We start from the raw sequence: 23,160 nt of genomic DNA, 5'->3' as shown, positions 1-23,160 counted from the left end.
CTGGCTGTGAAGCCTTGCAGTAATGATGACAAGAACTACTGTTTTGATAACGTACCATGTGCCAGGCAGTGCGGTACATGCATGAGCATACTGGATCCTCACAACAGCCCTGTGAGGTGGATTTTATTGTTGTCCCCGATTTGTAGACTATAAAGAGTATTGTGTTATATAAATATTAGCTACCATTATTAACCAATTAAATATGAATGCTATATCAATGCTTACACCTTATAATACATATGATAAATTAAAAATTATATAATATATAACATAACTGTATAATATATACACATGTATATATATAATATGTACAGACATATTATGTATTACATAATATATAATTCTATACTATATTGAAATACATTATGTAATAAATACATATTATCTATAAAACAAACAAAAGTTGTGCACAACTATATCCTTTTTATTTGATTCACTCTGCTATCCAAAGCTCAAGTATCTTTTATTTTATTCTATTGATTCTATCGATTTATTCTATTCTATGGATTCTATGCTAATTATATACAAATGAACATAAAAATATAATAACTATATATTATGTACTATAAAATACAGCCGCTATATTATGTAACTGTATAATGTACACATGAGAGAGTCTCTATCTACTTGTGTGTAACACATATGTGGGAACAAACACTGCCTTTGGGACTCCCATAAATACCTGGTGGTTTAAGTTCTTCGCTTGGTCTCTGAGGTCGTCAGTGCCATTTTCTGGATACGTAAACACTGAGGAGACAAGGGGAAGCAGGGGTTTTATGGATCCAGTCACTGTGTTTTGGAAACATGATTGAAAACTTGGTTTCTTACTCCCTGTCACAGAGTCTATTTCACTTCTGCCTTTGCCTTGTTCTCGGTGGCCCAGCTTGCCTGTTGTCTGTGGGACGCCTCCCGGGCTCCCTGTGCGGGTTCTACACCGCCTGCTCTGCGCACTCACACCCTTGCACACGCCTCCACTGGCACATCCTCTCGCTTGCCTGGCAGTTGCGTGTTTACAACTGGGTCTCCCTGGGAAGTGCTCTTCTCATGAACAGAAACCGCGCCCTGCGTCCCTGTTACATGTATCCAATCACTCGTTATGGGAAGGAGGGTGATGGAGGGCCCGATTTAATTGTATCCGAATTACCTTTTCTAAATACCGGGTTTTTCCTCATCTATTGTCAATATCTTGTTTCTAGTTTGTTAATGTTATCTATATTCTATTTTTCAGATTAAAGTGTTAGTTTTAAATTTCAAAATAGTTCCTTGATCTCTTATTGTCAGTGCACCGAGGCAATTATTCGGATTAAAGAGTAAAAGTGTGGTTTCTCATTTGGTTTGTTCTTGGGCTGTGGAATTCTCTTCCTTTTGGGTTTAAGCAGCCAGTTGGTGGCCTTTGGTAAGAACAAGGCTCTGACCATGGGCAGGCGTTTCCGCTGCCCATTGCACAGCTGCGGCAGGCCCCTGGTGGCGGTGAGGGCTCTGCCATGGCCCGTTCCAGGAGCCGGGTGTACCCTGGTGACAACGGCATGCCTTATTCTCACTGCGTGTCTCCTCCTGAAACACAAATGTGGCGAATGTTTCCAAGTTTATAGAGTACAGTCACGGTGTCCAAATTAACCCGCCATTGAGAGGACTCCACATTTAAACGTAACGCTGCTTTATTCTTCCCTTTGTTCTCCCTGTAGATTATCGAGGCAATCTCAGGAGAGGAAGAGACACAGCCCACCCAAAGCTCTACCCCCTACTTCAGTCAGTGCACCTCCATGTCCCTAAGAGGGACTCAGTAACTGGTGTAGAGAACACGCTTCAGAACAAGAGCCCCTGTAAATGTGCCGATGCTTAGCAAACGTCTCTTCTCCAGAGCCTGCGGACACAACCCCATCATCCCTAGGAGGCCAAGATGCACTCGTCGGAGGAGCTCTGGTCGGTAGGTAAGTGGAGAAGGAAGGCCCAAACCGATGGGCCTTGTCTGCCTCCATATTTGGCCACTCGACAGTTGAAAATGAGTAGAGGCCAGGTGATATAATGTGATGACCTAAAATCTTGGTGTAAATATTTGATTCCCTAAGTAGAAAACCGGAAACTTCTAAAAGAATATTAAATTATTGAATGAAAACACACAAAGAGAATCTTCTAGATTTGATTGGAGCTAAAAAGGGGAAGTACATAAGGTGCATAGGCAATGAACAGCTTGGATGGCATTTACAAGTTGGTAATTCCACGTTATTTTAGCTTTTTATTGAATATCCCTTAAGTATCTGGTTTGAAATGTGTATTACTTTTGTGAACTACGTTAAAAATCACTTGAAGTGACCCCAAATGTGTTTTTAACTATATTGTTGCAAGCACAACTGAACAGTGCCAAAATGATTTTTAAAACCCAATCCTTGCCCTGGCCAGTTTTGTTCAATGGTTAGAGCGTTAGCCTGTGGAATGAGGGTCTCGGGTTCGATTTCCAGTCAAGGGCATGTACCTCGGTTGTAGGCTCTGACCCCAGGAGGGGTGCTGTCAGGGCACGTGTGGGAGGCAACCAATCAACGTGTCTCTTTCACATCTATGTTTTTCTCTCTTCCCCCTCCTGCCTCTCTTCTGCTCTCTAAAAAATCAATGGGAAAAATATCCTCGGGTGAGGATAAAAAATAAATAAAACCCATTCCTTTCAGAATCAAGTCTATTTACCAAAAATATATCATACAACTTTTATGTTTGCTGCTTTAAATTTATTTTATTAAAAATAATTTGATTTCTAATTTCATTCAGAACAAGTATTCAAAGAATATATCCCTAGTGCAGGCATATTTTTAAAATTAAATTTATTGGGGTAACACTGGTTAATAACATTATATAAGTTTCAATTATACATTTCTATACTACATCACCTGCATATTGCACTGTGTGCTCACCATCCAAAGTCTATCTCCTTCAGTCACCATATATTTGACCTTCTTTACCTTCTTCATCCTCCCCTACCCACTTCCCCTCAGGTCACCACCATACTGTTATCTGTGTCTCTGAGTTGGTTGCTTTCTGTTTTATAGCCTACGTATGAGTACAGTCATATGGTTCTTATCCTTTTCGATATGACTTATTTCACCTAGCAATATTTTCTGGTGTTATAGATGCAAAATGAATCTTTAGTTTCGTCACATCCCCAAAGGACTGTCTTCTGTTCCTTTTCCATATTCTGTCTTTCTTTTTTTGCTTTTCAGTCCTGTGAGGCCCATGTTCACTACTGTGCTTTCTAATGATATGATTATTCTTATCTTTAACCTGATAATGCAGCCAGTGACCTTATTGGCTTATCTAACATTGACCCAAATTTGCGTCCCTGGAATAAGTCCAACTTGGTAATTATGCATTGTCTTTTCAAAATACATGATTGGATTCAGCTTACTAGGATTTTGTTTCAGATTTCTGCTTCCATATTCAAGAGGGAGACTAGCCCGTGATTCTCCTTTCTCCTACTGTCTTTGTTGGTTTTAAGGTCAGAATCATATTAGCCTCATAAACGAAATTAGACAATGCTGCTATCCTTCCCCCTGGCCACTTCTCGTTGTCCAGAATGAGCTTCTGTAATATGGAAACTCTCTTTTCCTTCAGTGTTCGGTAGCGTTTACTTACGCAGTTGCCTGGGCCTGGTATTTTCATGGTGCAAACCCTTGAAACATTGATCCCATTTCCGTCAGAATTAGGAGCAAATCCAAGGTCTCTACTTCTATCGCTTCTTGAGTCAGACTTTGCTCAACGGCATTTCTCTTGGCATTTGCCTACTTAAAAATAGTTTTAAATGTATCGGCGTGCAGTTGGCCATGAGATTCTTTATTTTACTTTTGATCTGTTATAGTCATTCTTTTCATTATTGCCTTTTGGTTTATCTCTCTGTTTTATTCTTAAAATTGTTAAGTGTTATGCATTTAATTTTTAAAGAACCACTTGTAGGACTTATTATCTATCTTTGCCATTTAATCATTTCGCTCTAATCTTTATTTGCCTTTCTTTGGTGGGCTCTATTCTATTTCTTTTGACTTCTTAAATATAATGCTTAGGTGATTACTTTTTAGCATTTCTTATTTTTTAATGGAATAGTTTCAAAGGTCTATAGTTACAACTTTAGCTGCATTCCACAGTTTTGATATGTAGTGTTTTCCCTTATTTAGTTTTAAATATATTCCAATTTTCATTGGAATATACTTCATTTCTTTTTTAATACACGAGCTTTTTAAAAGTTTATTTTAATTTCTCAAATTATAGGTTCTCCTACTTATCTTTTGACTATTGATTTTTTGGTTGTCAGAAAGATGTGTTCTATATAATATTAATTTATGAAGCTTGCTTGTGGCCTACCAGGTGATCAATTTTTATAATTGTTCCAAGTGTTCTTAAAAAGAATTTGAATTGTCCATTTGTTAGATGGAGTGTCCTTTTTTGAGTCAATTAGAATTGTCAAACATGTCCTCATTTCCTCTATGTCTATACTAAATTTTTTTGTCTATCCAACTTGCCAATGATTGAAAGGTGTGTTAAAATCCCTCACTATGAAGGGGAATGTCAATTTTCCTAATGGTTCTATCAATTCCTCTTTGAGTTTCTGTAATTTAAAGGCTACACATTAGGTGGATGGAAGTTTAGAATTTATACCTTCTGGTGAAGTTGATCATGTAATGATACTATTCTCTAGTGATGTTTCTTTTTTGGGGGTTCTTAAAGTCCACCCCCAGTTAATATAGCTATATAATCTTTCTGTTGCTTAATATTTGTCTACAGTAACTTAAAATTTAAAAATTTTTTTTTTCAATTACAGTTGACATATAATATTATGTAACTTCAGGTGTATAGCACAATGATTAGACATTTATATAACTTTTGAAGTGATCACCCTGATAAGTCTAGCACCCATCTGACACCATACTTAGTTATTACAATATTATTGACTATATTCCCTCGGCTGTACTTTATATCCTTGTGACTGTTTTTATAACCGCGCTTTTGTTAATCCCTTCACCTTGGCAACCATCAGTTTGTTCTCTGTATCTATGAGCTTGTTTCTGTTTTGTTTTGTGTGTTTTATAGATTCCACATATAAGCAAAATCCGATGGCCTTTGTCTTTCTGTGTCTGATTTATTTCACTCAGCATAATACTCTCTAGGTCCATTCATGTTATTGCAAATGATCTGGACACTAATTATGTGTTGCAAAAAAAAACCATAATATTTGCATTTGTAATTTGGGAATTGTCCACTGGAGGGGGACCAGAACCAGGGGCATCTGCCAACAGAGCCATTAAAAGATTTGCTTCCTTTTTTCTTTTCTTTTCTGGTGACAACTCAAAATTTGAGATATAGAACCAGTGCATACTAAAGGCAAGCATCAATTTTACAAACATGAGCTTGCTATTTTTCTTCCTGGGCAGAATTTCTTTGCTTTAGTGCAACGCAAGGTACTATTCAGCTTTGTAATATCCTCAAGTGAATGTGATCACCCAACCCTTTTCAAAGAATAGTTCTAGGAATCTGTCTTGCTTATGTTCTCCCCGCACCCCCCCGCTTCTTTTCCGGGAAAGTTATGATCACATCTAGTTAGACTGAAATGCAATTATTGAAGGCAGCCAGTAACATCATTATTTGGCATTTCATGCTGAAATAGGCAACCTAGATTTTTCTTCTCCCTTTGCTCATTACCTTGCTTCCCGTGGAGTCGCTGGCAGTTAAAGCAAAGGTGAAGACCAACAATTCTCCCCGTCTACATTTCTAATGCATCCAGCAGTAGTGTTGAAAACAACAACCAGAAACGCTCAGACCTGCCCAAGATCTTCTCTAAAGAAAACGCAGACTGCATTCTTACCAGTAAAGAAATGAACATGAATTGTACCCTCTTCTAAGGTGGCTTTGGAAATACTCCTCCAGGTCGGACTGGTGTGGCTTAGTGGTTGAGTGGCGACCTATGAACCAGGAGGTCACAGTTCGATTCCCAGACAGGGCACATGCCCTGGTTGGGGGCTCGATCCCCAGTAGGGGGCATGCAGGAGGCAATCAATCAATGATTCTCTCCCATGATTAATGTTTGTATCTCCCTCTCCCTCTCCCTTCCTCTCTGAAATCATTAAAACTATATTTTAAAAAATAGTTCTCCAGGATTTGACATGCTGCCTGGCTTGGCAGAAGTAATATCTGTGTGCACTGTGCATGTTTTAGAACATAAAGGAAACATGTAATGCAGAACTGCTTGTGACTGGAAGCTCAGGCGCTGCTTCTGCAAAGCCAGCACCATCCTTGCCATGACGGTGAGAGGACTAGTGAGACCTGGGACCCCGTAAGCAGGGTGTTTTCTCTGTTGTTTCTCAAACTGCATGGACAGAGGATTAAATCAAATCAAAGCAAATGTTCTGAAGCAAACTGCTGCATAATTAATCTCTCCTGCTTCCAAGGGTGCATTGTAAAGAAAGCTACTGCTGATCAAAGGAATGGCCAATAGATCTCCAAAGCTTTTTAGAGGTTTATTGTTTGCTAAGTTCTTTAACAGATTTCTTTGAATAAGTCAGTAAAAATGCCCCTTCACATAAAAGAGATGGTGAATAATCAACGTTGAGTCTTTGAGTGTGTTACTCAGCGCCTTAGTTTATGTAACAGGATGTGTTGTGTGTAGGGGGAGAGGGGGGTTTGTTCCATGATTTCTAATCCTGCTTCTTAAACTTTAATAAGATTCATATCAGAGATTCACATATAAATTCTGATTCTGGTCCTAGCCGGTTTGGCTCAGTGGATAGAGCGTCGGCCTGTGGATCAAAGGTTCCTGGGTTTGATTCCAGTCAAGGGCACATGCCTCAGTTGCAGGCTTCTCCCAGGCCCAGGCCCTGGTCAGGACACGTGCAGGAGGCAACCAATCAGTGTGTTTCTCTCACATTGATATTTCTCTCTGTCTTTCCCTCTCTCTTCCACTCTCTCTAAAAAAATCAATGGAAAAATATCCTTGAGTGAGGATTAAAAAAAAAAAAATCTGATTCTGCAGATGATCTGGAACAGCCTGAGATTCTGCATTTCTAACGGGCTCTCAAGTGCTGCCTGGGTTGCTGGTCCAGGGGCCACACGTGGAGTAGTGAGGCTCTAGGCTGCATCCCTGACACTTTATGACCTTGTGATGACTTAGTTAATAGCAATCCTACTGCCGAAACCAGTTTGGCTCAGTGGATAGAGCGTCGGCCTGTGGACTGGAAGGTCCCAGGTTGGATTCCCGTCAAGGGCATGTGCTTGGGTTGCGGGCACATCCCCAGTAGGAGATGTGCAGGAGGCAGCTGATTGATGTTTCTCTCTCATCGATGTTTCTAATTCTCTGTCTCTCTCCCTTCCTCTCTGTAAAAAATCAATAAAATATATTTAAAAAATAATAGCAATCCTACTTCATATTGATGATTCCTATATGAATGATGATTCCTTCACATTATAAAATCCTATGAAGACCGCTTTTGGAGTAAAGAAACCCCTGGACAAATAAAGACCGTAACTATTAAGGGAATGGGCGAACGACAGCTTCAGTAGAGCTGGACCAGGATGACGGAGACAGAGAGGCAAGGTGAGGGGCACATACTGGGCAAGAGTTTGAAGAGCAGCAGATAAGACCTGCTGACAGATCAGATAGGAGGTGTTAGAAGAATGGGGAGTCAAGGCTGATGCCCAAAGGTTTGGCCTGATCAACTAGTAGAATAGAGTTCCTATTTACTGAGCAGAGGCAACCTGGGAAGAGCCGGTGTGTGTGTGTGTGTGTGTGTGTGTGTGTGTGTGTGTGTGTGTAGCAATCAAGAGTCCAGTGTTAACTTAAAATGCCTATTCTGCATTCAGATGGCCATGGCCAGTAGGCTGCAGGGGTCTGGAGGCAGCAAGGAAGCCTAGTGCTGGAAACGAGGTTCCAGAGTCATCAATGCATACATGGTATTTTCTTCAAAAAAATTTTTTTAAAAATTGATTTCAGCGAGGAAGGGAGAGGAAGATAGAAACATCAATGATGAGAATCATTGATTGGCTGCCTACTGCATGCTCCCTACTGGGGATGGAGCCTGCAACCCAGGCATGAGCCCTGACTGGGAATTGAACCATGACCTCCTGGTTCATAGGTCAGTGCTCAACCACTGAGCCACACCGGCTGGGCCATACATGGTATTTTCATTTATCATCTCATTTAAAGATGAAAATATCCAATGGATTTTGTGATAGGATTATCCTCACTTTACAGATGAATCGATAGAGGCAGAGAGAGGCTGGGTCACTGCTTCACAGCCACGTGATCACCAAGCGAAGCCCAGCAGGCTGTCTCCAGAGCAAGGAGGGATCAAGGACCAAATACACCCGGCGTGGTTAGTGATGAGGAGACCATCACATTGTTGAGAAGTGTCAGGTAAGGGGAGCAGGCGGAAGGCAGACTCAGGGACAGAGCAGCCGACCAGACCTGAAGCATGAAAATGCAGGCGCGTCTGGTTTATATCCCGGTCTCTCGTGAGTTTGTTCTCCAGATGCTGAAGGACTTAGGGTTGCTGTCCAAATTCAGTTGCTGGACAGACTTGGGCTGGATGGCCCTGCCGTGTCTCTGCTTGTTGTGAGGGTCCCCTGGCCATCGCACTCTTTAATTTGGCTCTCCAATGGCTCTGCTAAGTGCTCAGTGCATGTGTGCACTGACCTGAAGGGCAGTTTTCCCCGCGTGGTGCAAAAGAAGCCTTACCCTCGCTGTGTGCTTTCGCAGATGTGAGCAGGCTTGGAAGGGGGCCCGTGCTATTTAGGAGGAAGGGTCATGGGGAAAGCTAAGCATGTGCTGCCTTCAGGGACTCACAGAGGCACAGTCCCAGCGAGACAAGGGGCACACCGGAGTTCCTAGAACTGAGGGAGGGAAAGTGATACCTTGTCAGACAGCCACTGACAACGCAGCTGTGGGATACCGTTTCCGGTCTGGAAGAGGCAGGGCAAACAGTCAGGTGGGAAACTGATCCAAGGGGCACATCCCCACGCTTTCCATGCAGAGTCGGGCGGGGTCACCTTGAGGATGCACTCAGCCCATGACTCAAGTCGGTACATGCAGCCGCACTAGATTATGAGCCACCTGAGGACAGCATTGGTGACCTAGGTACCTTTGCAGGTGATGGTAAATGCTCCAGAAATATTTTTTTGAATAATGGAGTGGAGATTGAGTAATTTCCAGTATTCACATTAGAGAGCATTGGCAAGATGAATTCATAAGAAGCTCATTATGTTTCCTTAAACTCTAGTTTAAGAGGCAGCTTTTTCTTAATGTTAGCAAGCAATATATGTAGTTAGCATCTAATAATTATTTTAGAAATCATTGTAACAGGGCATAAGTAATGAAAGAATAATAGTGTGGTGAAGGCTGGGGGTGGGGACAGGTGCGGATGGACGGGGGTCATGGGGGGAAAAGGGACCACCTGTGATACTGTCAACAATAAAGATAAATTTTGAAAAAAGAATGTTTGGCTAGATTGCACATACCAGGGACTTAGTTTTCTCTGCTGGGGAGGAGCCAAGTGTGAGGCCCCTACTCCGCTCCCTGGCACCACCACCCGCCTGGTTCGAGTACTTGAGGTGTAGCCTGGAGTAGCTTCTCCGTGGCTTTGCTGATCTTGCAAAGGTCAGTGGGGGAAATGATGCATTAACAAAAGGTCTGGAAGTGACTCCTAAACCCCATTTTGTTAAGCCATAAGGCATGAGAATGCAGGAGACAGAACGCAAGGAACAGTGTAGTCAAATCACTGACACCCACCAGCAACGATGCCCTGTTTCTCTGCAGAATGCTGAGCACTTGCCCCGGTTGAATTCTAGGGCGAGCAGAGAAACCAGGGGACTGGACATCGACTTTCCCTGCCCCCTGACTCAGGCTAATGCGATTCACCTTTGTGCCGGGACCTGATTTCCCATTCATTCCCTCACTCACCGCTGTTGCTGCGTTTCCGTAGGTCGTACCCATCTCCTGGCCCGTCGGCTTCTTCAGGAACCTCCACCAGGTCCGAAGTCTTGGAGAAAAGAGGGAACAGCATTGGATGAGCATGTCACATCACTGGGCCAACTGAACAGAGATTTCCATGTCTGAACATCGAAGGTAGGATTTGCAGGACACTGTCCTAAGAATCCAATCACGGCTGTCTTGTCTGCCTGGCTAACTTCAGAGGGTGTGCGTTCCCTCTTGGGCACCGTCCCTTTTTTCAGATTGCCTCTCTCCTAAGGCCAGATGCCCCCACTTCTCTCTGCCTGGCTCCATAAAAGAGGAATTTAAGGGGCCTCGATGAAGAGTCACACTTTGTAAACATTTTATGTGTATCTTATCAGAGGAGGGCAAGGCTCTCTTCCTACCTCTCCCAGTCCGCTCTAGAGCACTTTAGCGCCAGTCTCCAGAGACTAACTTTTATTATAAAAAACTTGTCTAGGGTTTTTCTCAGCCTTTCTTACTCTCATGACACCTCAGAAATAAGAAATGTCACAGGGTCTCCAAGTCCTCTGCATCCTGCTCCTTTGAAGCTCACTATTTCTGAACAAAAGTTGCTATTGTGTTCATTTAATTTTATGAAACTGAAGACTGTTCATGAATCAGTCAGCCAACTCCCAGGAAGTGTTTTAAATTCGGTTTCAGCAGGCCTTCCCCAAGCCATCAAACCTTTTATATTCTAGAGCACTTGAAAGCCATTAAAGGAGACATAACAATTTAGAAACAAGCCAGGCAGTGACTTCCCAACAATGTAAAGCAAATGCCTCTCTAGCCCTGGGAGAAAAGCAACCTGTGGGCCCGAGCTTTGCGATGTGGGAATATGTTAGCTTGCGGCCATAACACCGCAAAACCGGCAAGAGGCTAAAATGCATTATGATTTGCCCCTGCAGAAAGGAAGCAAAAGCATTTTAAAGTACCAATCAATCGTTTCTTTTTTCTTCCATCGAGTCCAGTTGGACTCCGGGGAAGGAGTGAAGTGACAGATACTTAAGCACAGTTGGATTTATCTTGGTCTCCCTGCAGGTTTTAGAACAATGCTGTCACAGAGCAAAATTCCAAGAAATCTTCCCTGATGGAACCAGTGCCAGGAAGCGTAAGTGGACTGTGATAAATGGACACCTTATTGACATTCAGAAAACGATGCTCTTTGCTCCTAAAACCAGCCTGTAGGGTCCAGACATTGCTAGCAACAAAGCTATTTTAGACATGAAAGGGAACTGGACAAATGGGCTCTCTGATGGTCTTGCTGCTTCTTGGCTTGAGCCCAGAATGTGGAGGCCGAAATGGCCATTGCCTGTTGGGAGTGCATCTGAGGCGTTTCCTCCCACAAGGGCAGCGCCATGGGGTTGATGAGGTCAGGCCATGTCTGGGGAAACCTTTCTGCTCTTCCTTCCGGGCTGGCTTTGCATCTGCCTTCCACACAAGCCAGCCTCGGGCGGGCACGGGGGATGCATGAGCTGAGAGGGACTGAGGATGTGGTGGCTCACCCCAGAGATGTGAGAAAGGCCTGCTCAGGATGCAGGGCAAGGTGAGTGGGCAGAGGTCTCCCTGCTCTAGCCAGCACTGTCTGTGCTTTTCTTTTGGATTGCTGGGAAGTGTCCACACAAAGTCTTGACATGCACAGAGCACTCATTTCCAGCGAGGTAAAACATAGGAGAGGGGCGTGGGAGGGGTGACTGTCCCATGGAGAGAAGCCCCCCTAAATCACAGGTCAAGCACCTCTGGGGAGGGTTTTTTTTTGTGTGTGAATCCAAGGGTATACCTTGCCTTAGAGAGAAAGGATTGAGGAAACGTGAGAAATGGCTGTATTGTTGAACTGGGATGGAGCTGGAGGGAGAACTGGGCCAGCTGGGACTCCCTGCTTCTGCCCATTATTTGAGTCAAACCTTTCTGTGCTATTCACATGTTATCTAACATTGGTGGTGGTGGTGGGGGGCGGGGGAGTGAATGAGTATATAAAAGAGAAAGTCAAGGAACATGAAGCCAAGAGTGAGGTCTTTGAGGGGGAAAGTTAAATGATTCCTGGGTGTTGGCAACAGAAAATTAACCTTCAATGGCCCAAAGGCTTTTGGGTTTCCATTTGGAGGCTGCCTGACTCGCAACAGCGCCGCCCTCATGATGCATTTAGGCGGAAGCCACTGACCGCAGTGCCTGAGCCCCACCCTGCCCAAGGGCACCAAGAGGACAATTACAGAGGTTCTGTGCGGGGAGTCCGAGCCACTGCCGGAGCTGCTCTTCTTTGTCCTCTGAGCCAGGGAGGTGCCGAAGCGGAGGGCCTCGTAGACAGGGTCCACCTTATTGCCACAGGCTGCAACAGAAGAGAAAGCTCATCTGAGAGAAAGGTTTCAGTTCACTGTCAGGAATGCAGCCAATCACCTTTCACATATCCTGGGCTGCCTCATGCATCGCCTATCCCATGCACCTGAGAAGCAGGTGCTGCTCAGACCCACTGCCCCCCTGGGAAACTTGGTTTTTGAGGTCAAGTTTTCCTCACAAGTGTGTCCCCCATGACATGTGCCCATTTGCTAGGGACCCCGACAACACCTGGCACCCTCTGCTCCCAAATGCTTCCTGATGGATTGATTTTCCTTTTTTTTTTACATTTATAATCCATCCCCCAGACTCCAATTTCAAGGTTCTTTCCAAAGATCATCTTTACTTAATCGAGTGCGAAGTGAGGCTTTCCCAGGTATGAAGCCTTTGAGATCTGAAGTTTGCAGGAGGAAGCAAGTGTTTTTGAAAGATTTGGACATTCCCAGGCTTCATGAATTGTAATGCCAACACTTTAGTGTATAAATTTTTAGTTTAAAACTTGCCACTCTGCTCCCTGAAAGACAAACATCGATGTAGAGATTTTGTTAGGGAGAGAAAAATAGAAGTACACTGAATGATATTGTTAAAGAATAAATTCAGTGTCTATAAATATAAGGCATTTTTTTGGTCTCAATTGAAGAATAGCTGATATTCACTGAGTTCCTTTCAGGCATTGGTCTATAATTTATATTTTACAACAATTATAAAAAACAGCCATTACTGTTCTAATTTTATAGGGTTTGACAGGGTGGGTAGCTTGTGCAGACACACATTGGTCAGCGGGGAAGCTGGGACTTGAACCAGGTCTGTGGAATGCCGTACCCCATGCTCTTTCCACTCCATTATGCTGCTGATGGGTGGGGTAGCATATCAGCAGCCTTTGGGATTTGGGTGTTGTTTGAGCTTCATTAGGGAGAGGATGCATATTCCTGCAGAATTGGGTCCACATTATCTTTCCCTTCCAGCAAAATACACAATCATGACCCCATCAGCCACCAAACAAATGCACACACACACCCCATGGGTTCTGCAGTCCTGGGAGAACAGCAGCCAGGAATGCTGACATTGCTGCTCAAAACCCAACTCAGCCCATCAATGTCCCAACTCACCAATGGGCATAACTTCTTTAATGCATCCAAATTGTTCATGAATGAGCAAGGGGGAGCTGTAGTAACGCCGAAACCCTTTTGGCTGGGGAGAGAATGAGAAAGAGAAGGGCTTATTGTCACTGATGAGAAGAAGAGAACCACATAAGAACTCTAAAAAATCAAACCAGTTGATTTTTCGAGGGGCACCTCCTTGTCTCCCTTCAAGATGTTGACTTGTGCTATCGAATACCCTTGGAGGGTGGCAATAAGCAAGCCACGCTCTATCCAGAAAGCGAGCCTCAGCCTTGCCCTTCCCTGTCCTGCTGCTTCCCTCTCTGTGGCCCACTGCAGCCTCCCTTGTGTCTGGGATCCTCATTATCTCCCAGGATACCATGGACCATTATGCCTTATTTCACTACAGCTCATTATTGTGGTTGGTTAAAATCAGCCTCTGAATGGGAAAGCAGCCTTTCTATGTTTCATTGAGCTCTACCAAGAACGATTTGCTTTGTGTTCTAGATTCTATTCTGTTTTCTGACTTCTCATCCATGGTCTTTGCCTTGACTTGTGGAAATAACCTTTGGAGGAGGAGGTAGGGTTTTAAAGAAGAGGACATTGTTAATCAGAGTAAGTTGATGAACTCTCTAAGAACTTGACTACTGTATTCCAGTATTGAAAGAAAACGTAGTGGCCCAGCCTTTGCTAGAATTCCACAGTCCTTTCCAAAGTCCCTGGCAGTGGTATCTACTTTGTTTGGACATTGCCAGTGACAGAGGATGGATGGGGGAGCTCTCACTAACCCTGGAGGTAGGTCTTTGGTGACTTCATCTCTGACTTAAAACTTGGTACATACTGATTCTAGGTCTTTCTTCCTGGAGCCACAGAGGACAACAGAATCCCTCTTCTGTGTGACACATATTATTATTTTTTGAAGTTAGCTGTCATGTCCTAAGTATCTCCAGGGTAGAAATTCTTGGTTCCTTCTACAATTCGTTGGCCATCCTAGTTTTGAAATCTCTGGGTTGCTTTTGAGTGATGTGTGGCACCAGTACTGAAAGAAGCCCACACTCTTGAGATGGTATGATCAGTCCAGAATGGGCCAGGGTCACCCAACCTCCCTTGGTTGGGCCACCATGAGTCTATTAAAGTGCTGTAGACTTTTATTACTCTCTCCACTTTTGGGAGGGTGGTTAATCTCTATCCTACTTATGACTCCCACTGAGCTGTCAGCCAATTAAGTACTAGAATGACCAGCCACCCTAGTTTGCCTGGAGCTGGGATATGGTTCCTAGGGTGCTTAACTTTCACTTTTAAAACCTGGAGAGTTCTAGGATGTGGGACTTCCCGTGCTAAAGCTAGGACAAGTTGGTCACCATGTGGAGCATTCATCTCTTGGGCTGACAATGCTCCTTCTCTGCTCTGTCACTTTGCCAACCAGGAAGCCAAGCTGGCAGACCAGGGGTTCTAGGGCTGCCTTCCTGGTGTCCAGTTCTCACGGGTGCTGCAGAGAAGGAGTTTGAATGGAGTGATCTCAGGGGCAGGCCCTTACCAGCTTGCCCATGCACCGCTGGGGTGCTAGGCCATCCATGCACTTGTGGTGGATGCTCATCTTACAGGCTTTGCAGCGTAGTCCATGCTTAGCATTTGTTCCTGTCAGACATACAGTGAGCTTTGGTTAGGATACACCCTGCCCTTTGCTGGTGACTAGTATGAAATCCCTGGGAAAGTGATTACTTCCATAACCCAGGGAATTCTTTTCTATGACCTTTGCATGAATCTTTCAAAAAGGGCAAACTATTATGGTAGAATCTTTTACCTTCCCCCCAATTTCTACCTAAGGTGTTAGCTTTGGTCTGCCCCCCTCCTTTTCTATTCATTACTCTAGAATATCTTAGCTGCCTCCACTTTCATTGTTTTCTCAATTCAAGGCAGAAAATTCCACTTTCTTTGCTCTTTATATAGGTCACCTGTTTCTGCTCTTCTGCGTATGCTATTGAGTAGCGTGAGTCCTTAATGATTTGGTGGGAACCCACTTCTAACTTTATCTCAGGCCAACCCCCTCTTGTTCACTTTGCTCTAACCACATGCTCTTCTTCAGGTTCCTTGAAAGCACAAGCTCTTTAATGCTTTAGGGTCTTTGCACATGTTGCTCTGTAAGCCTGGAATGCTGATTCTATCACTCTTCACTTGTCTTGCTACTCCTCATCCTTCAAATCACTTGTCATTTCTTCAATGAGGCTTTCTTGGAAATATTCCCCTTCCATTGTCTAAATGATCTTTTTCCTATTATTCTTTTTCACAGCATTCTGTCACAGTATTTCTAAAATCACATTTATTTATTTTGAGAGTTTGTTTCTGTCTGCCTTTTCCTCTGGACTATGAATGCAATGAGGCTAAGTTTGTCACTGTATAACCAGCTCTGAGTATGATGGTCAAGGTATTACATAAATTAACAAACAAATCCTTCCATAGTCACATATGTATTAAAACAGTGGTGCCTGATTTAGATAGTAAATTGAGGCTGATTCATGGATGGCTTAGAGATGACAGTCAAGAGCTGAAAGAGGACTTGAAGATCATTTATATGTATGAGATTATTTTTTATTTATTTTAAAATATATTTTTCTTGATTTCAGAGAGGAAAGGAGAGAGATAGAAACACTAATGATGAGAGAGAGCCATTGATTGGCTGCCTCCTACATGCCCCACACTGGGGATTGAGCCAATAACCTGGGCATGTGTCCTGACCTGGAATTGAACCATGACCTTCTGGTTCATAGTTGAACGCTCAACACTGGCTGGGCTGTTTGAGATTATTTTGCAGATATGCAGCCTGGGGGTCTAAGCAGTGGAATGGTTTGCCTCAGGTCAGAGAAGTTTCTGCCTGGTTTCACTCTTTCACTGCTTGACCCAAATATTCTCTCCTTTTATTTGGGTTGCTTCACCTACATGAAGATGTGCTTGGTGATAATAAGGTGATAAAATCTGACATTCAGTGGAAAAAACCAATGGGCAAATGTTTGATTGGGAAAGTACCTGGAAACCCTTCACGAGGTAATACCTGAAAAACCCTTTCAGGAACAACTCATTTAACACAAAGTATGTCTGCTGTTAGAACCACAGAAAGTCTAAGTGATGTATAAACACATCATAAATTACTGGCTATGTGTGCTTGTTCATAAATAGTAGTTGGAAAATCTTTTTTCATTTTCGAGGAAAACAACTTAGCTGAAAGACTGCAATGCCTTCAAAAGACTGGACTTCCAAAGAAATCACTTATTTTTTGTTTTTGAATTAGGGAAAGCTATTTGTGCCCTTTGTAAAAATGCAAGTAAAAGCTTCAAAGAAGAGAGTTATTTCATTGTGTGCTGGACTCTGAAATAGCACCATTATATATTAAAGAATGTTTTCCTTCAGACCTGAACACCATAATTTCAGTTTTCCTTGTCTGTTCTAACACAATCTGTTTTGTACGAGTCAGACCATCAGCAATTCTTTGGTTTTAGGTGTTCCAATTTCTACTCTGGAATAACAAGAATGATTGAAGAGGAAAGCTTGTATGCTGTGGCTCGGAGAATAGTTCAAAAGAATAACTCACATTTGAAGCAAGATATGGGAAATCTGTGGTCTGACATGTGCTATTAATAGTTACCACCATCACAAAGACATCGCTGAACGTAACCCTATGCCTCAATAGAGTGAGAAAGACACGAATTAAATTCAAATCTGTCTTATGCTGGCTCTTTAAACTTAAGAAAACTATTAACATTCCTAGAACCTCAGCTGTCTCTTCATAAAATGGTAATAGTATTAGCTAATCTCAGGGTTTCTAATAGTTATAGTGTCAAAATATATGCAAAGGGGATTGTAGGGGTTGAAATACTTGGAAACATAAAGATACCACTGGACACTGAGTAAACATGATAGAATGACCACAAGGTTTTCAACACTTATTCATACAAAAATCCATTAAAATTACAGCCCACAATTAAAAACGGTATAAATCCCAAATAACAAGGTTACTGGGAAGAGTAGCAAAAACAGAAGAGAGTTCAACATATATTTGGAAGACAGAGATTGGAGGAATAGCAATAAATTTTAGCAGAAAAGAGGAAGATTGGATTTTCCAACAGCATCTTGAAAAATAGAAGACCATGGACCTTCAAAATCTGTGGAATTTAAAAATTCGGAGAGAAGATAATTTTCAACCTAGAATTTTATATCCAGTCCAATTACCAACAAGTATGAAAGCAGAATAAACACCTATCAGATCTTCAGGGATTCAAAATATTAACTTTCTATTTACCCTTTCTTAGAAAACTAATGGAGGACGTGCCTTAGAAAGATGAGGGAATGAGCTAAGGAAGAGGAAATTGCACATCCCGTGCACAACAGAGTAACTGACACAGAGAAGTAAATAATATGTCCACCTGAAAACTCTGAACTAGCTCTAGACAGGTGCTGCAAGATGAGATAAGACAGTAGACTTGTGGGAAAACATGGAACAAACTTTGAAGTTTATTGATGCTTTTGAGGTTTCAATATTGTAATAGATATGGCATTTGACAGCTATATGGGAACATTTGAAAAAAACAACTATAGGTGCATGAAAGTCAAGAAAATGGAAAGGGTGATTTTTTTTTTTTTATTGATTAAGGTATTACATATGTATCCTTATTCCCCTACCCCCCGCTCATGCCCTCAACCCCTGGTGTCTGTGTCCATTGGCTAGGCTTATATGCATGCATACAAGTGAAAAGGGTGATTTTAAATTTGAGGAAATATAAAATCCATGTAAGGAAAGAAATATAATCACAGTATAATGCTTGAATCAGAAGATTGCAATAGTCACAATAGTGTATAAACTGACTATCTAGTGAACACAAAATTGTGATAAAACTACTTGGGAAGATGAGAGCAAGGGAGCTAAGACTGTGATACAACTGTTTTGGGAAGGTGAGAGTGAGGAAGAGGGAACAAGTGAGAGGGTGTTAGAGGGGTGAGAGCTGAATTCTCATTAACCAATAAATATTTGGTTAATCAATAAATAGTAGTAGAGCCCTAGCCGGTTTGGCTATAGACCAATGATGGCGAACCTTTTGAGCTCGGCGTGTCAGCATTTTGAAAAACCCTAACTTAACTCTGGTGCCGTGTCACATATAGAAATTTTTTGATATTTGCAACCATAGTAAAACAAAGACTTATATTTTTGATATTTATTTATTTATTTATTTTTTAAGGAATGTGATAATTGTGCATAGCTCATTTAGTTCAACGAACTTTATATTTTATTGATTTTTTACAGAGAGGAAGGGAGAGGGATAGAGAGATAGAAACATCGATGAGAGAGAAACATTGATCAGCTGCCTCCTGCACACCCCCCACTGGGGATGTGCCCGCAACCAAGGTACATGCCCTTGACCGGAATCGAACCTGGGACCCTTCAGTCTGCAGGACAACACTCTATCCACTGAGCCAAACCAGCCAGGGCTTGATATTAATTTTACATATTTAAATGCCATTTAACAAAGAAAAATCAACCAAAAAAATGAGTTCGCTTGTCACCTCTGACACGCGTGTCATAGGTTCGCCATCACTGGTATAGACAGTGTCAGCCTTTGAACCAAAGGGTCCCTAGTTTGATTCCAGTAAAGAACACATGCTTGGGTTGTGGGCTCGATCCCCAGTAGGGGATATGCAGGAGGCAGCCAATAAATGATTCTCTCTTATCATTGATGTTTTTATCTCTCTTCCCTTCCTCTCTGAAATCAATGAAAATATATTTTAAAAATAGTAGTAGAAGCACAGCATTTAGAAATATTGAAATAAATGTTAGAAAAAAACCAATGAAGTTGAAAGTGCTTGCTCATTGGAAGTTAGTCTGGGTTATAGGATAAGATAGTTTCTATTGTAGAATTTTCAGTACCATTACTACCTCATTTAAACTAGCCTCATGAACTACTGTGACAAAAAGAATATAAGTAAAGTTGCTGGAAATTGGGTCAAGTCAATCCCTTGCAATAATGTGGCCCTTGGTATATGAAGGTCGGATTACAGGCTCCACTGCTCTAGAGCCCAGTACAGACCCTTGAAAACATGCAGAAAGAAAGTGCAGGAAACAGAGAGTTCTTCCCACAGCTGACTCTATTGCCACGCCCTCTAAGCTGGGGATTACTCACACAATCAATAATGCATTAGGAGTCAAGGCCGCAAATGCATTAGCCGATATAAGTGCACACCGCTGTTCCTAATTTTGATATGCTCTTATTCATGGAGTTATTTTTTTGTTTTGAAAATGACATTGATGTCATAAGTGCCTTTAATAAAAATAGTTTTCTCATCTTGATTGAATCTTTTAAAAGGAAGAGTGGAGTTGGAGGGGAGAAGTACAAATGGAAGCATACGAAAGTACAAAGGCAGGGCAATTGTTCTATAACTTATTACAACTTCCATGCATAAATTGTATTACATGTGTGTGTTCATATCTGGATATGTGTGTTTGTACTTGCATACATGATATATAAAGAGATCATGGCGGGCTGGAAGAAGTCATCAAAATGTTTAGGTATTAGTCCTTAGCTCTGAGACATTGGACAAGACACTTAATTATCTGAGCCCGAGTCTCCCCATCTGAGAAAGGGTGTCATGAGCACAAAATGGGAAACCCAATGGGCATAACTCACTATGCAAAAGTAAGCGGTGATTTGGCTGGAAGGTGTATTATCTGAATAGTGACTTTCCCTGAGAACATGATTCCCAGTTCCTTAAGGCTTAACTGGATGTTTTAAACTCATGACTGGATCAGGCATGACCCACGTAGAGCACGGTCTACATCCTACTCTCCTGTGTGTACCAAATCCCAATCCCTTCCTTATCACTCAATTTACAAACAAGTAAGTTGATCCTTGTTTTGTAAAAGTATGTATTAATATGATAAGTTAACTGGCCTCTAACAACCTGAGGTAGACCAAAATAAGTTTATTGATTTTAGAAAGGGAAGAAAGAGAGGAGAGAGAGAGAGAGAGAGAGAGAGAGAGAGAGAGAGAGAGAGAGAGAGAGAGACCTCCAATTCCTTCTTTGAAAAACACCTATATTCCAGGAATGTGAAGATTTTGGCAACAGAATGAAGGATCTCTACAGAAGAAAACCCTTCAACAAGGCTGATCTTGGACGTTAATTTAGGCAGATATTTTGTTTTTGTTTTGTCTTCCTTCTGAGGAGTTAGACTAAGTCAGAAAAGTTTTTCTGTAAAGGGCAAGAGAGCAAATATTTTAGGTTTTGGAGGCCACATGGTTTCTATGCTGTTGTAGCATGAAAAGAGACATAAACTTTTTTTTTGCAAAAAAGCCCGTTACCATAACTAATGTGGGTCTTTCTTAAGAGTGAAGTGGGCTACCCTTCCCTGTGTGCCCTTTTGGCTTACAGAAGGTTTCATAGAAATCAACCTATTCAACCTACAGTTTCCCATCTCAGTTGATGGCAATATGACTCTTCCAGTAACTTGGGCCAGAAACCTCAGCAGCATCCCTGTTTTCCCCAGGCAGCCCACGTGCAGAAAATCTTGCTGGGTACTTCCTTCAAAATATATCATGAATCTGGACCATTGTCAGTTCTTCCTGCTGTACCGTCATCTCATACCTGCATTACTGTAATAATAGCCTCCTAATGGTCTTTGCTTTCAATCCTTGTCCCCATTCCAGCAAAGTCTGTTCTTTACATAGTAGCCAGAGCAACCCTTTGTAAAGATAATTAGATTAAAGTCTTGTAGTTACTTTACTGTGTAAAAGCCAAAGTCCTTATAATGGCGCAGGATCTCTGCCCTCCTTCCCTCTCTGCTCTTCATCAATTCTGCTGCACCCCATGCTGGCTACCTGGCTGGTTCTTACACACAGCATGCTCCTGCCTTAGGCTTTGCTCTACTTGTTTCCTTCACTTGGATGCTCTTTCCTCAGAGTCGTCTCATCTTCAGGTCTTGCTCAGACCTGGTTTTACCCTGACCATCTCATGTGATACAGCAACCTGCCCCTGGTCTAGGGATTTCTGATCTTTCCCACCCTGCTTAACATTGTTCTTCTTTCCGCTGCGTTTCCGTAGTGTAGTGGTTATCACGTTCGCCTCACATTGTTCTTCTTTCCACATTACCCATCACCGTAGAAAACTCCGTCCGTCCATCCGTCCGTCCATCCATCCATCCATCCATCCATCCATCCATCCATCCATCCATTGTCTCCCCAACTAAAATGTCAACTCTAAAAGGGCAAAGATTTTTCCCTGGTTTGTTCACTGATGCAGCTTAAGTGCTTAGAGCAAAACCTGGCCCAGAGGAGATACCCCATAAATATTTGTTGAATGAATTCCTATTTCAGTTGGAAAGAAGACCAAGATGCCTGATGTTGCTAGTACTCAACACGCTATTATTAAATAAGAAAAGAAAAAAATATCCATTGAAGGGATGCCAATTTTCTCCAAGTAGTTCTGTAAATATACCAGAATTCTAGCTGACATCTCAATGGGATTTGGGTGGGAGACTTCACAAAATGATTCTAAAATTAATTTTGAAGAGTAAATACTTGAGAATAGCAAAATATTTTTGAAAAATAATCTATTATAAACCACAATAATAATTAAACCAGAAAGCTATTGGTGCTGAACTAACAAAATAACCAGTAAAGTAAATTGAAAATCTAAAAAACATACTTAAGTATCTTTAAGAATTTAATGTTTGATAAAAGTGACTTTCAAATCAGCAGTGAAAAGCAGAATTATTTAACAGATATTGATGAGTCACCTGGTAAATTATTTTGGGAAAACACTAATTCATAGCATATTCTGAACAAAAGTGTGGATGTCTTAAGAGATTTACATAAAAGTTAAAACTATTATATTAATTGAAGAAAATATAACACCAGCTTATTTATTCTTAAGTAGAGAAGATCTTTCAAAGTAAGATTTTTATGAGAGAAAACAATATACCAAAAGGTTGGTAAATTTGATTATATGAAAATATATTCACTAGTACAGATAAATTGGAGAAAATATTTGCCTTATAAAATTAACGGTATTATACTGTAATATATGAGATTTATGAGCATTTCTTTCAATTTAAAAGGAAAAGATAAATAAGCCAAAAATATATTGTCCAAGACATAAATTGAGGGCTTATAAAAGAAACTGAATTGAAAGTTAAGCATGCAGTGCAGCAATTTTCAATCTTTTTCATCTCATGGCACACATAAACTAATTACTAAGATTCTGTGGCACACCCAAAATATATATTTTTGCTGACCCGACAAAAACAACAGGTATAATTTTGATTCATTCACCTGAAATGGCGATTGTTATGTTGGCTGTTGCCATTTTTTTTTTATTTGAGAATCTGAGGGAAAAGAGGTCAGTGCCCCTCACTAAACAGTCAGGTATTGCATATTTTAAAAATTCTTGCGGCACACCGGTTGAAAATCGCTGATTTAATGAATGGCAAATTTAATTAGTAATCAAAGAACTAGAAATGAAAATAGCAAGATATCCATTTTTTCCCCATCAAATGTACAAAGATGAAAAGTAATGAAAAAATAACTATAAGTAGTTGGATGTGGGGTACGGGCGCTCCCAGACACTGCTGCTTGGATTGGAAAATGGTACCATTGTTTTCAGGTCACTTTAGGGACATGCATCAAAAGCTTTAAACATATGAATAATTCTTTGATACAGCAATTTCAGAATTGGGTCTTAGGAAAATAATTAAATATGTTTGCAAAGGCTTAACTACAAAGATACTGTAGC

At 41.6% G+C, this 23,160-nt stretch overlaps 1 protein-coding gene across 2 annotated transcripts in view; it reads right to left on the bottom strand.

The window, feature by feature from the left end:
* STAC (SH3 and cysteine rich domain) overlaps window positions 1-23,160 on the bottom strand; it is a 100,743-nt gene that overhangs the window by 26,860 nt on the left and 50,723 nt on the right. For both annotated transcript variants that reach the window (XM_036332962.1, XM_036332963.1), the window contains exons 3-7: window positions 14,927-15,027; window positions 13,399-13,480; window positions 12,169-12,284; window positions 9,929-10,007; window positions 683-747 (exon numbers count right to left, since the gene is read on the bottom strand). In XM_036332962.1, coding sequence (XP_036188855.1) covers window positions 683-747; window positions 9,929-10,007; window positions 12,169-12,284; window positions 13,399-13,480; window positions 14,927-15,027 — 443 coding nt within the window. The remainder of the gene's footprint in view (window positions 1-682; window positions 748-9,928; window positions 10,008-12,168; window positions 12,285-13,398; window positions 13,481-14,926; window positions 15,028-23,160) is intronic.

Source organism: Myotis myotis, unplaced genomic scaffold (assembly GCF_014108235.1).
Source record: "Myotis myotis isolate mMyoMyo1 unplaced genomic scaffold, mMyoMyo1.p scaffold_m19_p_13, whole genome shotgun sequence".
NCBI lineage: Eukaryota > Metazoa > Chordata > Mammalia > Chiroptera > Vespertilionidae > Myotis > Myotis myotis.
The sequence above is the reverse complement of the archived record's forward strand: the minus strand, read 5'-3'. Positions and strand labels throughout refer to the sequence as shown.